This window comes from Coenobita brevimanus, chromosome 52 (assembly GCF_032717465.1).
Source record: "Coenobita brevimanus isolate Jiangsu-jjx chromosome 52, ASM3271746v2, whole genome shotgun sequence".
Classification (NCBI taxonomy): Eukaryota; Metazoa; Arthropoda; class Malacostraca; order Decapoda; family Coenobitidae; genus Coenobita; species Coenobita brevimanus.
Genome location: NC_137005.1, coordinates 38,307,135 through 38,328,098, shown reverse-complemented (window position 1 = coordinate 38,328,098; position 20,964 = coordinate 38,307,135). Strand labels below are relative to the sequence as shown.

The 20,964-nt window shown below is 41.2% G+C and overlaps 1 protein-coding gene across 1 annotated transcript in view; it reads left to right on the top strand.

Moving 5' to 3' along the window:
• The window catches only part of Polr3A (RNA polymerase III subunit A), a 50,223-nt gene that overhangs the window by 11,502 nt on the left and 17,757 nt on the right, over positions 1-20,964 (top strand). The window contains exons 3-11 of the mRNA XM_080272926.1: positions 3,922-4,071; positions 5,035-5,281; positions 6,702-6,808; positions 12,250-12,383; positions 12,728-12,899; positions 15,457-15,594; positions 16,647-16,867; positions 19,415-19,631; positions 20,049-20,246. Coding sequence (XP_080129052.1) covers positions 3,922-4,071; positions 5,035-5,281; positions 6,702-6,808; positions 12,250-12,383; positions 12,728-12,899; positions 15,457-15,594; positions 16,647-16,867; positions 19,415-19,631; positions 20,049-20,246 — 1,584 coding nt within the window. The remainder of the gene's footprint in view (positions 1-3,921; positions 4,072-5,034; positions 5,282-6,701; positions 6,809-12,249; positions 12,384-12,727; positions 12,900-15,456; positions 15,595-16,646; positions 16,868-19,414; positions 19,632-20,048; positions 20,247-20,964) is intronic.

The following is a 20,964-nucleotide window of genomic DNA, read 5'->3' as shown; positions in this document are numbered from 1 at the left end:
TGTCGGTATGTTACAGCACCACAAATGAAGGAAGATAATGAACACTGGAAACTCTTACTTATTAATTAGTGCGTTTCAGGTTGCAAGTAACTCTTGTTGTTTCATTGCCAAAAAGATTTTTCATTACCAAATTTGCCTGTTTGGTTATGAGTAACACCAGTTGTAACCTTACTGACAGTCCGTTGGTGTCTGGTGCGCACCAAACTCAACCATGTCAGAGTCGCATCTAACAAAAACACGACTAAGTATAGTGAGTAGTGTTTGGAATGCATCAGAAATATGGTGTTGCTACTGTTTTACTACTGATAAAAAGTAGTGCACTACAGATACTTGCTACTGTAATAAGTAGCTCTGCTACATATTGTCACTACTTGTAGTGCCTCTTCTCCCAGCACCTTTCAAGGCAGTTTACCACTTTACTGGAAATTACACAATGTACCTTAAATACTGTTATGAAAAGGTGAATCCAGGTATCTCCAAAATTACCATCATGGACTCCTGTAGTTGTATGAAAGATATTGACAGATTGAAGCTCAGTGTATTTACAGTCAGCCTCAGGAAAAAATATTCACCTATTGTCCTAGTTTGGGAGATTTTAATTGCTAACACTGCCCTGAACAGCACTGAGAAACAAAAGGATAACTAGCAGTCTGAGTTGTTTTCCATCATTTATGTTAAAAGAATAAAGTTGGCATGAATACGGTTACATTTCCACGTTTATATTTCATCTCATGCATGCTTCATCCTGTGACCAACTGTGTTGGTACAGCTTAATATTACATGATCATAATCATGGCCTGTAAAATATAGCCATAACAGAAGCATTTAAGTTGGCAATTTAAAACTTAAAGGGTTCCTTATTTCCTTGTGGTTGCAGTCTGTTCTAAATACTATATTGTACTGGCAGATTACATTTTTAAACCATAAATGAGAATGAGATCCTGGAGGAGGTTGATGATTCTAACTATATGAGAGCTGAAATGTGTGATTATGGCAAAATGGACTGTGAGGCCTTCAGAACAAAAGAATGTGGGAAATTTAACACTTTCCTGAAGAGTAAGATGGTTAATTTGAAGATGGACAGGGCCTTGTGTGAAAATATTATATATTTCCAGCAGTCATATGAGAATGAAACCTCTAGTGATAGAGAACATTCTAAGTTATTGCCCATGGAGGATTACTTTCATGGCAGCTGCAGCTGTTAAGAGGATGGATTGTGTAAGTAATATTAGAAGCTTATAAGCATTTGGAATGGAAGAATGAGCTGTAGGAGTGAGGAATTGAATTTGTATCCTATTTATAAATGCTTCAGCATGCTTGCATGCGTTAGCCTCGGTCACCTGATAGCAGCTGTCCATGCTCCTCAATTTCTGGCAGCCTCCCTATTCAGTCCCTTATCCCTGAGATCACATTCAGTGACCTCATCCCAGGCCCTTTTTGGTCTGCCTCTTGACATATTGCCCCCACCAACATTCACACTTCTCACCTTCCACACTAGGTGCCATCTTCCATTCTCTTAACATATCCAAACCATCATAGTCTACCTATCCTCATCACAACACCAATAGAGTCAAGTCCCATCCTTCCTCTTAACTCTTCAGTCACAATCCTAACCCCCCAAGGTCTTGCATTCAAGGATGCACTACACATCCATCCAATCATTGTCACATCTGCATGTTTCAGCCTACAAATATCCACTTCCTTTACTGCCCATGTCTCACTACCATACAGCATTACACTCCTAATATGTGCTGAATACAAAGATTCCTCAGTATGGAGGGAGATCCCTCTTAGTGTCAGGAGAAGCAAAATAACTCCCTGAACTTCCTCCAACCACTCCTTACCCATGCCACAGAGCTAGCTCCAGCCCCACCTCAAGTATATAACATGTCCCCAAAATTGAAAAACTTCTCCACATACCTGAGACTATCCAGCAAGATCATTCCTTTCACGCCAGACAATCTGTACATGTCCTCCCTAACACACTGAACACACAAAATCAACATTCTTTCACAGTCTGCTTCTAATACCACTACATCTCTTGTGCACCCACTTATCACAAACACTGCACAAGATAGAATTACTTCCCACACCCTTGTGGCAAACAGCACATGGCCACACACCCTCTGCTGTGACAGTACTGCCACCAGTCCTAGATATCATCACTTGTTTTATCCATATTTACATTTTTTTTTTTTATACTGATGAAGTTTGTATTGTAAACAAATGATGTCACAGTTCTTGTAATTGTAAAGGTAATGTATATGTGTGTCAAGCACTAGTGAATTCTCAGTGGAGGAATTGGCACTTTTGAGAGACAAAAGACCAGATTGTTGTTATTATTAACCCTTGATCCCTAGCCCATCCCTCCATTTCCTAAATTTTTCCTCCACCCTCCTTCCATTCTCTGCAATCAGTCATTCGTATACATATCCCAGTGGAGTCCATTTCTAAAGGCACCTGAGAGAGCTTCAGACACCATGACAAACAACAAGGGGCTCAAAACTGACCACTGATGCTTGCCAACATTCATGGAAAACTCATCACTCAGATCTCCATTCACTCTCACCTAGGTGTGAGCACCCACATACATAGCCATAACCACTCTAACCAGCCATTCCTCGATCCCAAGCTTTCTCATTGTCCACTTCACCAGCTCCCGAGAGTCTGTCAGAGGTCTTCTCCAAATCAACAAAAACAAAGTATAGCTCCCTTTTATTTTTATTTTTTTTCTATATATTTTTCTTGTTGTCAGTCAGGGAGTTTGGCATCATTGATCTCTTTGCCTGGCATAATATTATTGAACTACTGGATGAATAAAGATAGGTACATTGAGATGGTATGGACATATTCAAAGGATGCACATAGACAGGGTGGTAAAGGAAGTATGTGAAAGTGAGACTGAAGGTAATACTGAAAGACAAAGACCATAGTAGTAGGTACAGAAAAAAATGAGTTGTACAGGACATTAGTGAGAGAGAGAGAGAGAAGGAAGAGGAAGAAGAATGAGCTGGAGTGTGTGTGTGTGTGTGTGTGTGTGTGTGTGTGTGTGTGTGTGTGTGTGTGTGTGTGTGTGGACAAAATAGCCTAGAGGTGCTGTAGTCGTGCCATTTTCTGTCAAAGGGGTTCATTTGAGGAAGCAAGGGTTCAGAGTCAGTGTTAATTATGTGATAGAATGTAAGGTATAAGCTTGTAGAAATTGGATATTATGCATTGTTTAGTAATTCCTCATTTTATTTATTAATTTTTGTATTTATTTATTTATTTTTGTCTTATGTTACCGCTTCCCGTTCGATCAGCGAAGTTAAGCAACGCTGGGTCTGGTTAGTACTTGGATGGGTGACCGCCCGGGAACACCAGATGCTGTTGGCATCCCTACGTCAAGTGGGGTTGGTGGAGGATTAGTGCCCCTCCCTGTAAAACAATTAACTCTAAGCCCTTGGCCACCCTGTCTGGGATACATGGCGTCTGGCAATGAATGAATGAATGAATGTCTTATGTTCTCAGTAGATTCAAGTTCCATTACTACCTGTATAGCAGATTTGCCAGTGCCCATGAGTTTCTAGCATAAATGTGTGTAAGTGAAATAGAGGACAGTGTTGGTAGTGTCAGACCTTATGTGGTAAGGATGAAGAGAGCGTTACAGTACGTCGAAGAAAGAGTAGGAAGAGGAAGAGGAGTGTTTGAGAGAGTGAAAAAGGTGTGTTATGAGAGGTAGCCTGGTGATACTTCTGTCACAGTCATCCCCTCTCCAGGGTTTCCAGAGAGAGAGCAAGGTGTCGGATACGATGATGTTGGTGAGCTGTTCGGAAAAAGGAAAGAATGTTTTAGAGCATGTCTCTGACTTAACAAGATTGCTGCCTTTACAGTATTTGGTTACTTAAGGTAACTTTTTTGTGCATTTTTACTAATGTTTTGCAGGGAACCAGTCAGAAGGACATGACTTGTGAAACGTGTGCAAAGAACCTAGCAGACTGCATTGGTCATTATGGATATTTGGACTTAGCACGACCAGTGTTCCATGTGGGCTACTTCAAGAACACCATCCACATCCTCCAAAACATTTGTAAAGTGAGTGTTGCATTGCTTTAACTTTGTGCAGTACTGTGGACAAATAATTTACCGGTCTGCCATCCTGTGATTGTGTGTAGCCAAGCCACAATACAGTTTTATACTTTTATATTTAATCTCTCTCTCTCTCTCTCTCTATGAAGTTTTATGTCACTTCTACTTTATACTTTAATACTGTATAGTATAGTCTTCGTCAGCAGTCTTTTGGAGGTAAAAGTCTTGAGAGTAAAAGCAATGAGCAGATTTTCTCTTTCCTTGTGTCTGTAAGTAATGCCTTATCTTTATTCTCGACCCCTCCACTTCACAAGGCATCTCTTTAAGTTGAAAAAGCATTGTGGTGGTAGCCAGAACAGAATAAGGCTTCATTTCACTGGAGAGGTTAATTGCAGGAGTTTTCAATTCCTTCTGAATGAGAGTTTTAATGTAAACTTAATTATCATGTAGTAGCCAGAATATAATAAAGATGATGATACTCATAATGAAAGAATTAAACAGGTAACAGTGTCTCTGTTCATATACCATATAGCAGTTCCTCCACTCACACTTTGTCAGTACTTAGCCCCTTTTGTTCATTTATATATTTTTTAGTTTATTTTTTGCTTCTAGAGAGTTCTGTTTAGTTTAGGTGAGCACATTAATTGTAAAAGGGTTAATGGGACCATATTTAATCCTTTTAGTTTGAAAAATTTCTCATAATCTGAATATAACCACATGAAGATAGCAAGAAACTGAAAAACTACTTCATTGGACTGAAGTTAACTGTTTGCCACTGATTTTATCAGCAAGAACAAATTAAAGAAAATACTTAGATTGAAGGAGTCAGTTGTACATTAGACTGAAGAGGTTAACTATTTCTCACTGGTTTTACCAGCAAGAACAAATTGAAGACAATACTTAGATTGAAGGAGTTAGTTGTTTTCTCCCTTACCTGTATCAATAAATTGTTTTCTCTCCTGCTGTTAGACCTGTACCCATGTCTTGCTGAAGGCCAAGGACAAACCAACCTTATGTGAGCAGGCAAAGCGCATCACATCATATCTGCAAAAGAAAGCCTTATACAAGCGCATCAATGAGCTCTGCAAGAAGATGTCCATCTGTCCATACTGTGGGGCCCAGAATGGGGTTGTCAAGAAGCTCCCGCCCCTCAAGGTGGTGCATGAACGCTTTAGGAATGTGAAGAAGAGTGACCCCATCCTCACTGATTATTTCTGTGAGTTGGTGTAATTTTAGTAACATGACATAACAGGTTTTTGCTGCAGGTATCACATTATCCAAGGACCTGTTTTGTTTTGAGCGTTTAATCAACTCAGGCAGTGGCTCCTAACACTAACTCTTTCACCTAAAGATAGTGGCTTTGGCCATCATCGGCTTCTGAGGCTCAGACATTTGGATGACGGGCAAAGTCATCATCCGAATGTCTTCCTGTTCATTTTAATTTTTCTGCAGTATTATTGCTCCAAATGCAATAAATTATACTTCATTGGAAAGGAAATTTATGTAGCTGTGTTATGGAGCAAAAAATATTATTCTATCATGAATAGTTTTTTTTTTTTTTTTTTCACCCCGGACACATTTATGTGAAGCTACAGAACATAGTGAATGTTTTTGGTGGATCAGATAGAGCTAGGATTCTGGACTCTTGAATGGTGAGTGAATGGAAGCTTGGACCATTGGATTGGGCAAATTTGAGCTGTCTGGACATTCCTACACCTCACCCTGCTCTAAGGTAGGAAAGGAGGCCCTGATGATGATGATTTTTATTTTTATTTTTTTTTCTCAGCATTTTTCTTAAAGTAGTGAAATTTCTATATGTTGGCTAAATTCTGCTAGCTTTTTTTTTGCATTTTGCTTTGCATATATTGTTTTTTTGGACTTCGTATGATAAAATACAATTAATGAGCTTCAGAACAGACCAAATTGAGCTCTCTACGATGAATAGTAACTTTACTATGAGCGGTAGTAGTAAAACACCTCTACGTGGCTGTTCACACAGCGCTTCAGCTAAAGTCACACACCACAGTAATTTTTCACAAGCACCCGTGATGGGAAAGGGTTAACATGGATGAACCCCCCCTTCAGTAAGGGTGGAATGACACCCCTAATGCACCATGGAGCACATCCCAGATCTACCTCACAATACTGTAACTACAGTGTAAAGAGTAAACTGAGCTCAGTTGCGTTTTTATTAGTCCCACAGATTGTTCCCTTTCCTTGCCAGGTCATTTTTTTTTTTTTTTTTTTTTTTATTTTTTTTTTTTTTTTTCTTTCCCAAGGAATTATAAACTTGATTAGTGTTCTGGTATGTAAGTACTATTTGTCCATACTGTTTTTGTGTGTGTGTGTGTGTGTGTGTGTGTGTGTGTGTGTGTGTGTGTGTGTGTGTGTGTGTGGAAGATTGTACTTGAACATCTTTAGAATTCTTCTTGAACATCTTTAGAATTCTTCACAATCTGGTATTGTGTATCCATATCCATGGACAGACAACCTGCAGGACTAAAGTAGATATGAAAGAGATTAGAATCATCATTGTGAGTAGGTAATTGTCAGAAAAAGTATCATAATCAGTGCACCTTACCCAGAAAGTAGTAGTTTTATAATACTTTGACCCTACATATTTTTTTTCTTCCCAGCCCAGTTTGAGACAGCCACTGAATACAACAAGGACCTGGAATCTCAACTCTCAGCTAATGTTGTTGAATTCCTCAACCCTAGTCAAGTACTTGATCTCTTTGAAAGGGTAAGGAAAGTACAGTTTTTTTCTAATTTCATATATCTTATAAGCCTCATTTGAATATTAAAGAGATGCGTACTCTTTTATACTCGGAATAGCAAAACATGGTAGCATGCTGCAGAGTCACATCCCGTATGTTAAGCTCCTGCATCCTTGGCTGGACCATATCTCACTTGTAAAAGGTACATTCTTAACTGATTATATCATGCATTCTACCTTACACATCTTTGTATCCATACCCTTCACGAGCACTGCAAAAGATACCACTGACCCTTTTTTTTACTGAATGCCTCAGGCATTGAAAAGGAGCATACTACACATGTAGTGGCACTGAGTCCCTGGGTGGAGCAGCTGCGTTGTTCAACTGAGAGCCACCCATTTTATATTTCCCTCCACCTTGCCATGGGAAGATGCTGTTTGCCACAAGGCAGGACCAGTTCCCTATGTGGTGTATGTACTTTACTGTATCTGTAGGACAGTCCCATGGAAACAGTTGCATATGTGTCAGTGGGTCTTCTTGGAGACAGAATGCAGAAACATTAACAACCTCTGCCTACCTCATATTATAAGGCCTCTAACTACTCTCCACCAGTGGGCATCTATCTCTCAACTTACCATAACTTGATGCTCAGTCTCAAACCTCTAGCCTGCATATCCTCTCTCTGATTGCCTAAATTTCTCCACAGCACTTTCTTGGCTACAATGCAGTATTATCAAGTGTGTTTCCTGCATAATTGTACGTAGTTTTTTGTTCTGTGTTAGCTTCTGGAGCTGTCAGTATATTTAAGTGTCACTGGGATGGACAGAGCTTCATTGGTGTTGAGTAGACAGTGGTTCAGGAAGATGCTTGATAGTAACTCCATCTTGTGTAGTGTTTATGGAGAGTGGTTATGTGAGGTGTATGAAGGCTGGGCTGCAAGGTATAAGTCCATCCGAGGTACAAGTACTGTACAGTAATTATACTTGTGTCATATACAAGGGAGATCATTTGATTCAGTTAAGGCTGGAGGAGAATAATGGAGGAGGTGTGGTTCTTAAGTGTGACAGTAGGTTGTGTTTAGGGGATATTTTAGTGTGGGGGTTGTGCAAGTAAGAATTGATCAGAAGTTTAAAGAGCTGTTGGCCCTACTGACAATAAAGAGTCTTTGTGTATAAAAGGAATTCTATCTGTTTTGTGTGTGTAAAGAAAAGAATGTCAAAGACTTGAACATAATTAAATGAGAATTGAGATGGATGTGTAATGCCACACACTGAGACAAACTTGTAGAGATTTAAGGGGTTGAGGCAGTTGTGAAATGTGGAGGGATTGTGTTTGTTACTGTATGAAGTGCTGTGGAGACCTGAACATGGAAGAGACAGCCCCTACTGGTATGCCAAGGAAAATATGATGTTAAGCCCTAAGAGAGGTCCTTAACTAGAATGTTTCAAGAGACTATACACCTTTGAAAAAAGCAGTCTGGTGAGAGGAATCTTACCGGGCATAGAACTTTCATATTTTATCATATCGTATCATTTATAAAGTCCTCAGCATACATATATATGTTGGTCTTGTCCATCAAATGGCTCCTCTCCATGCTGCTTAGTCTCTGGCATCCTCCCTATTCAGGGAGTAAACTGTAGCAACTGCTGATCAGTGCAGTACTCTCAAGGAGGCTGTGGATGCTGGTGACAGGGAGGACTGGAGCTCCTGTTTCACTAGCCATCAGAATATCCTGACTATCCCCATTTACTCTCCTTTTTTAGCGTTACAATAACATGGCCATATGGAGCGGATGGAGAGCGAGAGACTAATGAGGAGAGTGTTTGCAAGTGAGGTGGAGTGGGGGGAGAAGGAGGGAGAGGCTGAGAATGAGATGGAGGGATGGAATGGAGAGGTATATGAGAGAGGGGAGTGTGAGCTTGGAGCAAGGCAATGAAGTGACAACGTGGAGGCAATTTATTTGTGGCCACCCCTTACGAAATTGAGACGTCTGACAATAGTTAGATAGATAGATAGACTAATGTGATGGGCAGGCCGACATGCACTCCCAAACACATTTTCTCAAATCATCTCATGCACTACTCTGTGTTCACTTTACATACCACACAATCCACCTCAGTACATACAGGGGTTAGCACCAGCAAGGGCATGTGGCTAGAAAATTTTGCCCTCACTACCTAGTGGTGAATCTGAGGGGAGGAGTGGCGCAGGTCTCCACCAGTGCAGGTTCGTGGGCAGGATGGGACAAGGCTTGGATCTGTGCCAGGGGGTACAGGGCATTGCAGTTTCTAAGCTGCCACTTCCACCTAATAGAGAGGGGCCTGGACCTAGAAGTAGTGCCCGATGAGGCTGCCGTATCAGTGGGTGTATAATGATGGGACAGTTGCGGTGCCAAGGTACGCTTGGATAGTCTCCCTGTAGTTGTCATGGCATGATGCCCTGAGGTCACTGCCACAGCCACTGGCCATGGCTGGTGTACTATGAGTCCCAAGTCCCATGCCAGGACTTGGGACTGTGTGCGTGGGCAGAGCCTGTGATCCATCACCTCCTTTATTTACCCTGCTTATGACAGAACATTCCCCTAGAAAATGGATTTTTGTTTGTACTGCAGCAGCAATTTCCTCTAATAGTTACACTGCCTGTACTTCTTTTGTTCCTTTACTTCCTGCCCTTGACATCCTAAGAATATTGTCATTGCTTCTTTGTTGCAGCTGCATGAGGCTTACATGAAGAAGTGTTAGTGCCAGCTTTGACGTATGGATGTGAGACCATGGTGTGGCATGAAAATGAAGAGTCAAGAGTGAAAGCAGTGGAGATGGGACTGCTGAGGAATGTATGTGGAGTACAGAGAATGGATAGGATACGAAATAATGTGATTCATGAAAGATGTGGACTGAGGAAGTCTGTGGACACCAGAATCGAAGACAGTGTACTGAGATGGTATGGTCATGTGAAGAGAATGGATAACAATTGAGTGGTGAAAAAGGTACATCAGTGAATTTGAAGGAGGGAGGAAGCTTGGTAGGCCAAGGAGAAGGTGGAGAGATATGGTGGATGAGTATATGAGGAAGAGAGATTTGCAAGTTGGTGAGGCTAGGGGACTGACAAGAGATCGAGCTGACTGGATGAATATTGTGAGGAGAAGTGCATGATCAGGGATTTGGCACCCCATTTTAACATGACAGCATCTGGATTGACTCTATCAGATACGTTTGTGTGAAGCTACAGAACGTGGTGAATGTTTTTGACGTATCAGATAGAGCCAAGAATCTGGTGGCTTGAATGATGAGTGAATGGGAGTGTGGCCCATGGGAGTGGGCAAATTTAGGCTGTCTGGACGTGCTACTCCTCACCCTGTCCTAGGGTGGGAAAGGAGGTCCAAATGATGATGATGATGATGATGTGAAGTTGTTAGTTGCCTTTTATTTCAGAAATCTGTGTATGGTGGTGTGAGATAAACTGTTATTGAAAGTATTCTTCAGAAACATTATCAGGTGTTGTTATAATATTCTGGTTAATATTCTGTACTTTAATATACAACCATACAGTGTACTGTACTGTTGCACAATGGCAGCTTCTTAGCTTTTCTTTGGTATCACTGAGCTTGTATCTTTTCATTATCTTGTCAGCTACTACTACTACTACTGTTACTACTACTACTACTACAACTACTACTACTGTTACTACTAGTACTACTGCTGCTACTACTACTACTACTACTACTGCTACTACTACCACTGTTATTATTATTATCTATCCATCCATCCATCCATCACGTAACCCAGTGTTGCCCCATGAGGAACGTAGGAGCCCGGGGCTACACAAGTTGGTCCTGACATTTAAGATGAGAGTGACCAGCCTCACTCATCCATGAGTGGCATTACTTGAACAGTAAACCACAACCACCCCTTGGATATAAACCTGCACAGGCTCAGTCTGATTGGAGCACCTTAATTACCCACTAATCCTCATCCTGCCCTTGGGTGGGAAAGGAGGTCTGGATGATGATGATGATGATGACCACCAGGCACTATTATTTGGTTACCACCCAGCATAGGAAATGGTTTCCTAGTTTACAGGCAACTGTTTGGCTTGTCACTCAGTGTATAGTCACCCACGGACAGAAGGAAGAGGAAAGAATAAAGGAAAGAAAGACAGAAGGGGAAGGCAGGAAAGAAGGAAGGAAGAGAGGAAAGGGCAGGCATCCAAGAGCAGCACTACATCGAATGAGTGGATGGTGAGCACCCCCACCTATCACTGTTATTATTATTATTATTATTATTATTATTATTATTATTATCATCATTATTATCATTATCATTATTTGTGGTAGGTGGGGGCACCCACCTTTGTATGAGTGAGGCTGGTCACTGTCACCTTAAATGTCAGAAACAACTTACCCATCCCCGGGCTCCTATGCTCCTCATGGGGCAATACAGGTTTAGATGATGAATGAACAAATGAATTGTAATTATTATTTGATATTTGTGGTTGGTGGTGGCAACCATTATCCACTCACTGGATGTAGTGCTGCCTTCTTCTTCCTTCACCTTTATCATTCTTTTCTGTGTCTGCCTTCCTCTCTTCCTCTTTCTCCCATCTTTCCTGTCACTTTTTATTACTTTTCTTTCATTTTGAGGTGGCTTTACATTGAGTCAGATGGTTTCCTGTAAGCCAGGAAACCATTTACAGTGCTAGGTGGTAACCATATAACCAACCCAAATGTGTTCCTTAAGTGTCAACAAGTGGGTTTCACAGAGGGTTTGTGTCCCTCCCCATGAAACAACTACTGTATCTCAAAGACAAACAGCCACCCTGGACGGGAGTATGGCATCTAGCTATTGATACATATAGTAATACCTCGATATATGATACCCTAGTTGCGATACCCCGACGTAACTACGGGGGTAGAAATACCACCATACCCAGCCAAATGATGGGCGAACCCCGGTTTAACGATAGGTTTTGATTTTTGATGATATTTTGGACTAAAATTGTGTATTTAGGTTGATTTATAAACTGTTTTTAAACTTAGATTAACGTGTTTGAGCCATAGATGGGGTGAACATTGTCCTTTTCGGGTACAGTTTACTAAGCTTGATTTTTTTCCAGACATATTTGACGATTTTCAGATTTTATTTGTTGGTTTTAGTGAGTTATTTACTGGTGTTAGGCTTAGGTTAGCATTCTTGACAGCAGTTAGGCCATTAATATTGGCTTAGAGCTTTTTTTGAGGCTCATTTGGGTTGGTTTTGGGCTTGGTTTGGAGGGAAACCCAAGGCTGGTAAACACTCCACATTACTTTACATGTTAAAAGTACCCCGATATACGATACCCTGCCTAACAATGGGGTTTTACCTAACCAGTTACATTGTTAAATCGGGGTATGCCTTTTTGATATTGCATATTTCCAGTTACATATGGTTACAGAATTTTTATACCTAGCATGTACTGTTACTTGGTGCAGATCCCACTGGATGATCTTCCCTTGTTGTGTATGGACCAGCAGTTCTCTCACCCAAAGGATCTAATCCTGACCCGCCTCTTGGTTCCACCCAACTGTATTCGTCCTTCTGTCATCTCAGAGCTCAAGTCTGGCACGTATGTAAACTCCAATTAAAGTCTTTTGTGATATACATATGAGATAGAAGCACGTCTTTTGTAGTAGTGAGTTGTAATGGTGCATAATATTTTATTCACATGAAATTATTTATGGTATAGGTGAAAAAACCCTCAGGGTGGACCTCTCTGATGAACCAAAACTTTGCTCCATTGAATCCATACCAGAATGTTAACATTTTGAAAGATATACAAGGGTGGGGAGAATAATTTGAATACCTGTATTTTATTTTATTTCTTTATTTTTTATTATTAGTAGCCTTTCCCTTCAAATTCTCATGACTGCTTAAGAGTCACTGCATTGCCCTCTTCCACATTCTTTCCAGAAATGAAGATGATATAACGGTGATGCTAACAGAGATCCTATTCCTGAACAACCTGATCAACAAACGCAGCACAGGGAAGGTGCAGAGTGTGCAGGACTCATGGGAACACCTACAGTTGCATGTGGCCTTCATCATGAATTCTGAAATATCTGTTCCTCATGACCTCAGCATGGTGGGTGCATGGGTGTGTGTGTGTGGCAATAGTGGAGTAGGAAATGAAACAAATGAGGAAGGAGATATTGTAGGAAGAGTAGTACATCTGGGTTTTACATACATAGTGTAGGTGAAGTGTTTATACAGCATGCCCATGTTTTATGATGAGGATGCGTTTGAAAAAGACCATCATATAACGATTTAGCGTATAACGAGTCTGTTGTAACGTGGGTTCAGTGGGGATATGCTTTTGTCCAGGGATTGCTCCCCCAACTGAATCGATAAACAAGTTTCCCTCACCGAAACTGGTAGTTATATCATTTCACTTCACTTCATTTGCTGCTTGAACTCTGACACTACTGTATTGTTCCATCACTGACATTAACGCACCTGAGAATGACAGATTCAAAGACCATCGTGAAACAAACAAATGATTGTAAGTTTGCATGTCAGTAGTTGAATAAGTGATCGTACATTGACCTACGAGGTTTTTTACGGCATGGTATTGATCATGTAAGCAAAAATGCTGTTGTATATCAAATAAAGGCCCTGTCTTTTTCATCATCATGTAAGTGATTCATTGGATACTGGTTCATCATATAACGAGGGTCTTCTGTTATGTGTTTATTTTTCTTACACTAATGGAGGACATATCTTTTGAATTTTGAAAAGCTTGCATAATTTTTTAGTCGGCTGTAGCACCAGCTAATCAAGGTGGTACTCCCAGGGGGAATGGGAATGCTGATGGTAGGGAGAGCTGGAGCTCCCATTTCACGAACTACTGGAATATTTGACCATCCCCCTTTGCTGACCTTTTCAGTGTGTCACTGATATGGAGTGTAGACCTGCATGCTCTCCTTAACACTTCCTCTAACTATCTCATGCACTACCCTACATACACTTTACATATAATAATAACAAAAATAATACTGTAATCAGGTCTTTTGTTTCTCAAAAGCGCCAGTTTTTCCTTTGAGACTTCAGTGGCGCTCGACACACATAGACATTATTTTTACAGTTACAAGAATTACGACATCTCTCGTATACAGTACAAATTTCACCAGTAAAAAACAATGCGAAAGTGGCAGTAATTAAACCCTATAATCATCCGTCACAGTATCTCTTACCAGATCATAGCATTTTGAAAAGAGAAAGTCTTTTAGCTGGCTCTTAAAGGATTCAACAGGAGAGAGTTGTCCCATGGACAACAGCAATCTATTATATAACCTAGGGGCTCTATGCACAAAAGAGCGATCAGAGAAAGATGACTGGTGAATGTCTCCAGGCTCGTCAAGATGCAAGGAATCATCTTTACGTAACATCACACCTGGGTGTGTCGAAGGGAATTTTGAAAATTCAGCAAGATATTTCGGTTCACCAATATTTCGGTTTCAAGCACATGCCTGAAAATAAATTAGTACAATAGCATATCCTAGTATTAGAAATTAAAAACTATATCCATTTAACACTAACTTGGCAAGTAATTTTGTCCTTTTGCAGCTTATTTCACATCCTTGTCATAGCACTTCTTCGTGACCAGTACAGTATTACTATAGTCTGTTATTCCAACTCAGCGGTCACGATGGGGAGAGGGCAATTTCAGGCCAGGTTGGAGTAAAAAGGGTAAGAAACACATGTGTTGCAGGCCATTGCATCCCATTTAACAGACATTGTTCGTTATACCAAAATGAAGTTTGATGGCCTTTGTAGTGTCAATTTAATCTGATATCAGGTCAATCAAGATCCATTAAAGCAAGGGTCTACTGTATTTAAAATCCTGTGTACTTAAATCATCTAAAGATACACATAAAATACACATTAAAATAAGTAGATTGTAATATCTGGTGGTGATGTTTTGGAATAAGATAATGGGTTGGCAACATGATAGTCCCATAGTTAAATTACAGGTTTAGAGACCCTTTTAGAAGGGTTTTAATTATTCTCGTGAATTTGCAGTTAGTCAGAGTTTGTGTTTCCTAATCCCTGTGAATAAGAAGAGCCCATTGTACAAAATCTGTCATCTCAAAATTGAAAGGTCTTGACAAGGTTGATAAAACTGCCTGTTTGTACCAAAGATGTAATAAAAATTACATCACCAGAGTGAAAGAGTGTATTACCTGAAGGAGATGAAAAAATTTTGTCATGGATCTCCTTGCTTCAGTGGTGAGAAATGGGATGTAGAATATAGATTTGATGATAATGTATCACATGTAAATTTCACTTGGCAGTCTGTTGTTGCATCTCATAACTGTAGGTTCAACTGTCCCCCTGTCTAGGTACTGCCCAGTCATTTACTAGTAGGAAATAGGATGATGGATGGTTCTTGACTAATTACTGCCTGCTGTATTACTGCACAGTTGGACTCAAAAATTTACCTAATATTTCACCTCTTCTGCTGATCACATTTCTCTGTCTTTTGTTGAGAGTGGCTTGGTATGTTTCCCAACCTGAAGGTGATTCTCTGTGAAATGATGCATTAGGGAGGAAAAAGACAGAAATGCCTTAAGTGTGAAATTGATGCAGTGAGGTAATAAGCAAGCTTTTGTCCCTCACCGTACTATACTTGTGTTCTTCAGGCAAGGAAATCTACACGAGGGTTTGTACAGCGTCTGAAGGGAAAGCAAGGCAGATTCCGTGGCAATCTGTCGGGGAAACGTGTTGATTTCTCCTCACGCACTGTTATCTCCCCAGACCCCAACCTGAGGATCAATGAGGTGAGAGTTGTTGTAATCTTAAGTGTGTCTGGTTACATGGTGGATGTACTGGTAGTTTAAATTTCATAATTCCTTCACTGCAAATATTGTCGTATCATTTATAATGGCTCCAGCATGCCTGCATGCATCGCCCATGGTTACCTGATGGTAGCTTTCCATGCTGCTCGATCTCTGGCAGCCTCCCTATTGAGCTTTAGTCATTTTTATTATATTCATGCCATTGCCAGACAGTTCCAGTCAGCAGTAGCAGGATCTTTAGTAGCTAAAGGGTTAATGAAGATTCTGTATAGCTCCTGGTTCAAAAAGTCTCCTTACAGAACAGAGCAGTGTAGGGATAGTAAAACTAAGATAAAAAAGTAACACACAAGCTTCCTTGGGCAAAGGAGTTAAGCAGTGAAATTATACAGACTTCCATAACCAGAAAAAGAAGCAGTCATCTGGTATTGTTTGAAATGGTAGTATTTCTTAACTAATGTGGACTGTGGCACACAACATGCAGTAGTTTCTTTTGGTATATTAAAGTACTGTATTGCTTTTAAGAAAAGGAGTTGTGTGTAATTTTATACATAATTGAGAGTACTGTCTATAATTATAAGACTGCATAGCCACTTTCAATCTATAGAGCCTGTCATGTGAGCTGTTGTTTATTTGTTTGTTATTTGTTTATTGCTCATGTAATGCCACTCAGGGATGAGTGAGGCTGGCCACTCTCATCTTAAATGTCAGGACCAACTTGCCTAGCCCCGGGCTTCTACACTCCTCGTGGGGCAACGTAGGATTGGATGATGGATGGATGGATGAGTTAATTATATCGCTGCATATGACTGGATGTGTTGCTCATTTCATTTGATAGCTCCATTTAATTTCTTATTTTCCCAGGGTTAATTCTGTTTTTTTTTTTTTTTTTTTTTAATGCAACTCTCAACTTAAGTGTCAGGACCAACTTGTCTAGCCTTGGGCATTTACGTTCCTCAGTGTACAACATAGGATTGGATGAATGGATGAAAAGGTATCTACCTAGTATGATGATGATAACATACTTGACTTTCCAGGTTGGTGTTCCCATAGAGGTAGCCAAACAGTTAACATATCCTGAAAAGATCACAAGTCACAACCTGGCTCTGATGAGGCAGTTAGTCAGGAATGGACCCGATGTTCACCCCGGAGCACTCTTTGTTAAGCCTCGTTCCACCCCGGGGGTCAAGAAGGCCATGAGATACGTTCACAGGGAGAGGATGGCTATGGAACTGCGCCAGGGGGATGTTATTGAGAGGTGGGTGCTGTCTTCCCTTTTTTTTCGCACTCCACAGCTTGTACTGAGGAGTGGGCAGACTGCACTAACTCTCCAGTGTGGTTCTCACAGACAGTGGCTAATGTGAAGGTAAAAGCTACCATGTAACCAGAAATGCAATCATTGTGCCAGAAGAACCATTGTTACTTGTCTAACGGAAGGGAACAATATCCCAAACATTTCCCAAAGTCCCAGTTTACCCCCATCAAACCAAACACATGCAAGAAAACACACTGATTATCATTAGGCATAAGAATCAGCACATTATCAAGATTTTAATGGTAATAGATGGCCAGTAATTGATGTTTTATCTTGATACATGATTAAGTAACTGCTGCTTGGGAAGGGGGGGTGGGATATCTGAGACTGAGGGGCTACTGTAGAGCAAGGGGACTGGGCAGTGCCTTTAACCCCTCGAGGGCTGAGTCTAGGCCTTAAAGCCGTCAAAATTACTCCCCCCAGATTCATCAGAGGCTTTATCTTAGTATTTTGAATGTTGGCATGTAAAAATTGAATGTCGGTTGGTCCATGTAAGCGGGATCAGAATGAGGTAAATGGGATTGGAGTAGAGGTTTATATTGCCAAGTTGTGTTTCATGGGGGATAGGGGGTGTGTAAATGGGGGATCTAGTACTGTAAAGTGTTGTGAGGAATAGGATATCTATGAGTATTACAGAAAACATTTTAGGGCTTACAGAATTATGGAATTATTCATTTTTTCCCACTTTGTGTGTAGCATTTGCTATGAGCCTTTGCTGTGGGATAGGGCTGCACAGGTTTGCTGTATTTGTTAATCTTACTTGGCCCAATATTGCCATCACATCATCCTGAATACAGTACTGGGTTGTAGCAAGGTGTCAACACTAGGATATGACATTAGTCTTGAATATGGGCTATGGAAAGGATACAGAGTCATAGTATTGTCTCTTTCTTCCACTGAGCTTGGTTTACCATTGAGCTGTGTGTAATATGCTCTGAAGGGACAAAAATATGGACCAAGCTAAGGTGAAAGAGCTATAGTGAGGCACTGATTAGAATTTATTGGTGAAGAGATCTGTGTAATGGCTGAATGAGGGGGATAGGTTTAAGATTGAAGAATTGAGAGAGAGGACGGGGCTGGAGTGTATTGGTGTTGTGATGAGGAGACGTAGATTGAGATGGTTTGGGTATATGGAGAGGATGGGGATGATAACTGGGTGAAGAAAGTGAGGAGTGTTAACGTTAGGGGTAGGATTGCAAGAGTTAGACTGAAAAAGACCTGGGTTGAAGTCATTAGGCATGGCCTCAGGGATAAGGGACTGAATAGTGAAGCTGCCAGAGATTGAGCAGCATGGAGAGCCGCCATTAGGTGACCAAGGCTGATGCATGCAACCTTGTTGGAGCCTTTAAAAACGAAATGAAATGATTCCTTGTTCCTTATGCGCTTCCTCCATGTACCCCTTCATATCCTTGAGCTTCTTTGCCCACATGACCACTTCAGTCTCCTCTCAAAACTCCAGTCTCATCATCCCCCATACCACCAGTCACATGTATCAGGTCATCCCAGAATCTGTCTTTTTCTACATCATCCAAGCCAGCCTTTGGAGCATGCACCAATATGAATGGAATTATGTGTCTACCCAGCAATATTTTCACTGCTACAGTACATTCATTCACTCTCATTACATTCATGACACATTCCACCCAATTTTCACCAACCAGCACACCCACACTGCCATATCCTTCTTCATTTCCCCACCAAAATAGCTTGTACCTACAGTCCATCCCGGCAGTCATTCTGGCTGAACCTTCCCTATGCCGAACCTCCTGTATACAACCAACATTCACCCACCTTCTACTCATAGCCTTCATCATTTCCCCCACTGTGCCCTTCAAACTACCCATATTCCATGGAGCTACTCTGAACCTCTTGGATGATTTAAATTCCTCAGGCTTTCTTTTACTTCTTCTTCCCATTTTGGTCAAATGTTGGTAAAAAGAATGAGGAGACAGACCACAGGCCCCACCCATCTGCACAGTCCCGAGTCCAGGCTTGGGACTTTGGACCCATAGCCCACCAGCTGTGGCCATTGGCTATGACAGTGGCCTTGGGGCATGCCACGACAGCTACAGGGACATGCTCCAAGTGCGCCTTGGCTCTATAAGTACCCCACGATTATACACCCACTGATAGAGCAGCCTCCTGGGGCATTTCTCCCAGGTTCGGACCCCTCTCTGTTGGGCGGGAGTTGCAGCCTGAGAACCACAATGCCCTTTAGTCTCTGGCAGAGATCTGAGCCACATCCCATCCCTGTCCCAAAAACTATGCTGGCATTACATTCTCAGGTGTGAAAAAGGTCAGGATGATGATGATGATGATGATGGTAATGATGCAAGTGGTGGTGGTGGTGGTGGTGGTGGTAGCGATGATGATGATGATGGTGATGATGATGATGATGATAATGACAGTGATGGTGATGAAAGTGGTGGTGGTGGTGGTGGTGGTGGTGGTAGAGATGATGATAATGCTGAGTCATTTCCAACCCCTCAGACACTTGATGGATGGTGACATAGTGCTATACAACCGGCAACCATCTCTACACAAGATGAGCATCATGTCTCACCGTGTACGTGTCCTGCCCTGGCGCACATTCCGCTTCAATGAGTGTGTGTGCGCGCCATACAATGCAGACTTTGATGGTGACGAGATGAACCTGCATGTACCACAAACAGAAGAAGCACGATCTGAGGCACTTATGCTGATGGGGGTAAGTTGCAGCCAGGTATATACTGTTGGTAAAGTGCCAAAGATAGTCTTTAAAAGTGAGATTAAGGGCAATGCTAGAAGAGACAAACCATATTTAGTGTGGAAAAAACGTGGAGCAGTACAGTGGTGAGAGAGAAGGAAAAGAAAGAGGAGTGTTTGAGAGGGTGAGAGAGGTATATGAATATAAAATAGATTAGAAGTGGCCCCATCACAGCAGTCCACTGTTAGGGAGTTCCCAAAAAGGAGCAAGCTTTCAGGGTTAATAATATTGATGATAACAACTGCTTCCTCTTCTCAGTGATGAAGTTTCAGTTCTTAATTTTATTGGAGCCCTCAAAAGGGCTTTGTCAAATGGTGTTACCCTGTAAGATTCTGGCTTCGGCTTCTTCAGACCTAATAAGCACCTTCGTATTTACAGGTGACTTCAAATTTAGTAACTCCAAGACATGGTGCTCTAATCGTGGGTGCCACTCAGGATTTCCTCACTGGGTCTTATCTCCTCACCCAGAAAGACCAGTTCTTTGATAAGGAGCATTCCTGTGCCCTCATCAACTCAATCCTGGCTGGGAGAGAAGCTGCGTACAAAGTTGCTCTCCCTCCACCAGCCATTTTAAAGGTAAGAGAAATCAGTTTGATCATTCAGAAGTCAGTGGGACTGGTAAATTTTAATCCTTAAACCCTTATGTGATATTAATCAAGTATAGATTTAGAGTCTAAGCTAAGCTTCTTCGAACAATGTTATAAAGCTCATTTACACATTTTAAATTTCTTTTTTTGGGGGGAAATATAGATTTAGATTCTAAGCCAAGCTTCTTCTAACATTGTTATAAATCTCATTTACACATTTTATTTATTTATTTTTTTTTTTTGGGGGGGGAAGTATTTAACTGGTTTTGGCATGTGGTTTGAGTGTATAGAAGACATCAGGTGTAACATGGTCAACTCCAGTTGGGGTTTCCTTGAGAGAAAACATGACATCATCATTATGGATCAGTATGTAAATAGCCTTATTTTGTACTGCACTGAAGGCAGTGGGTGAACATGGAGTGGGTACACAGTATGCCTATTCCATTCTGTTTGGCAGATTTAAGATGGTGATAATAATAATGATGTCATCATCATCATCATCATCCAGACATCCTTTCCCACCCAAGGGCAAGGTGAGGAGTAGCAATGTCCAGACAGCACAAACTTGCCCAATCCAAATAGGCCACACTTCCATTCACTCCTCGTTCAAGCCCCCGGAATCCTGGCTCTACCGGATACGCCAAAAACATTCACCACATTCTGCAGCTTCACACAAACGTATCCGATTGAGTCAATCTGGACATTGC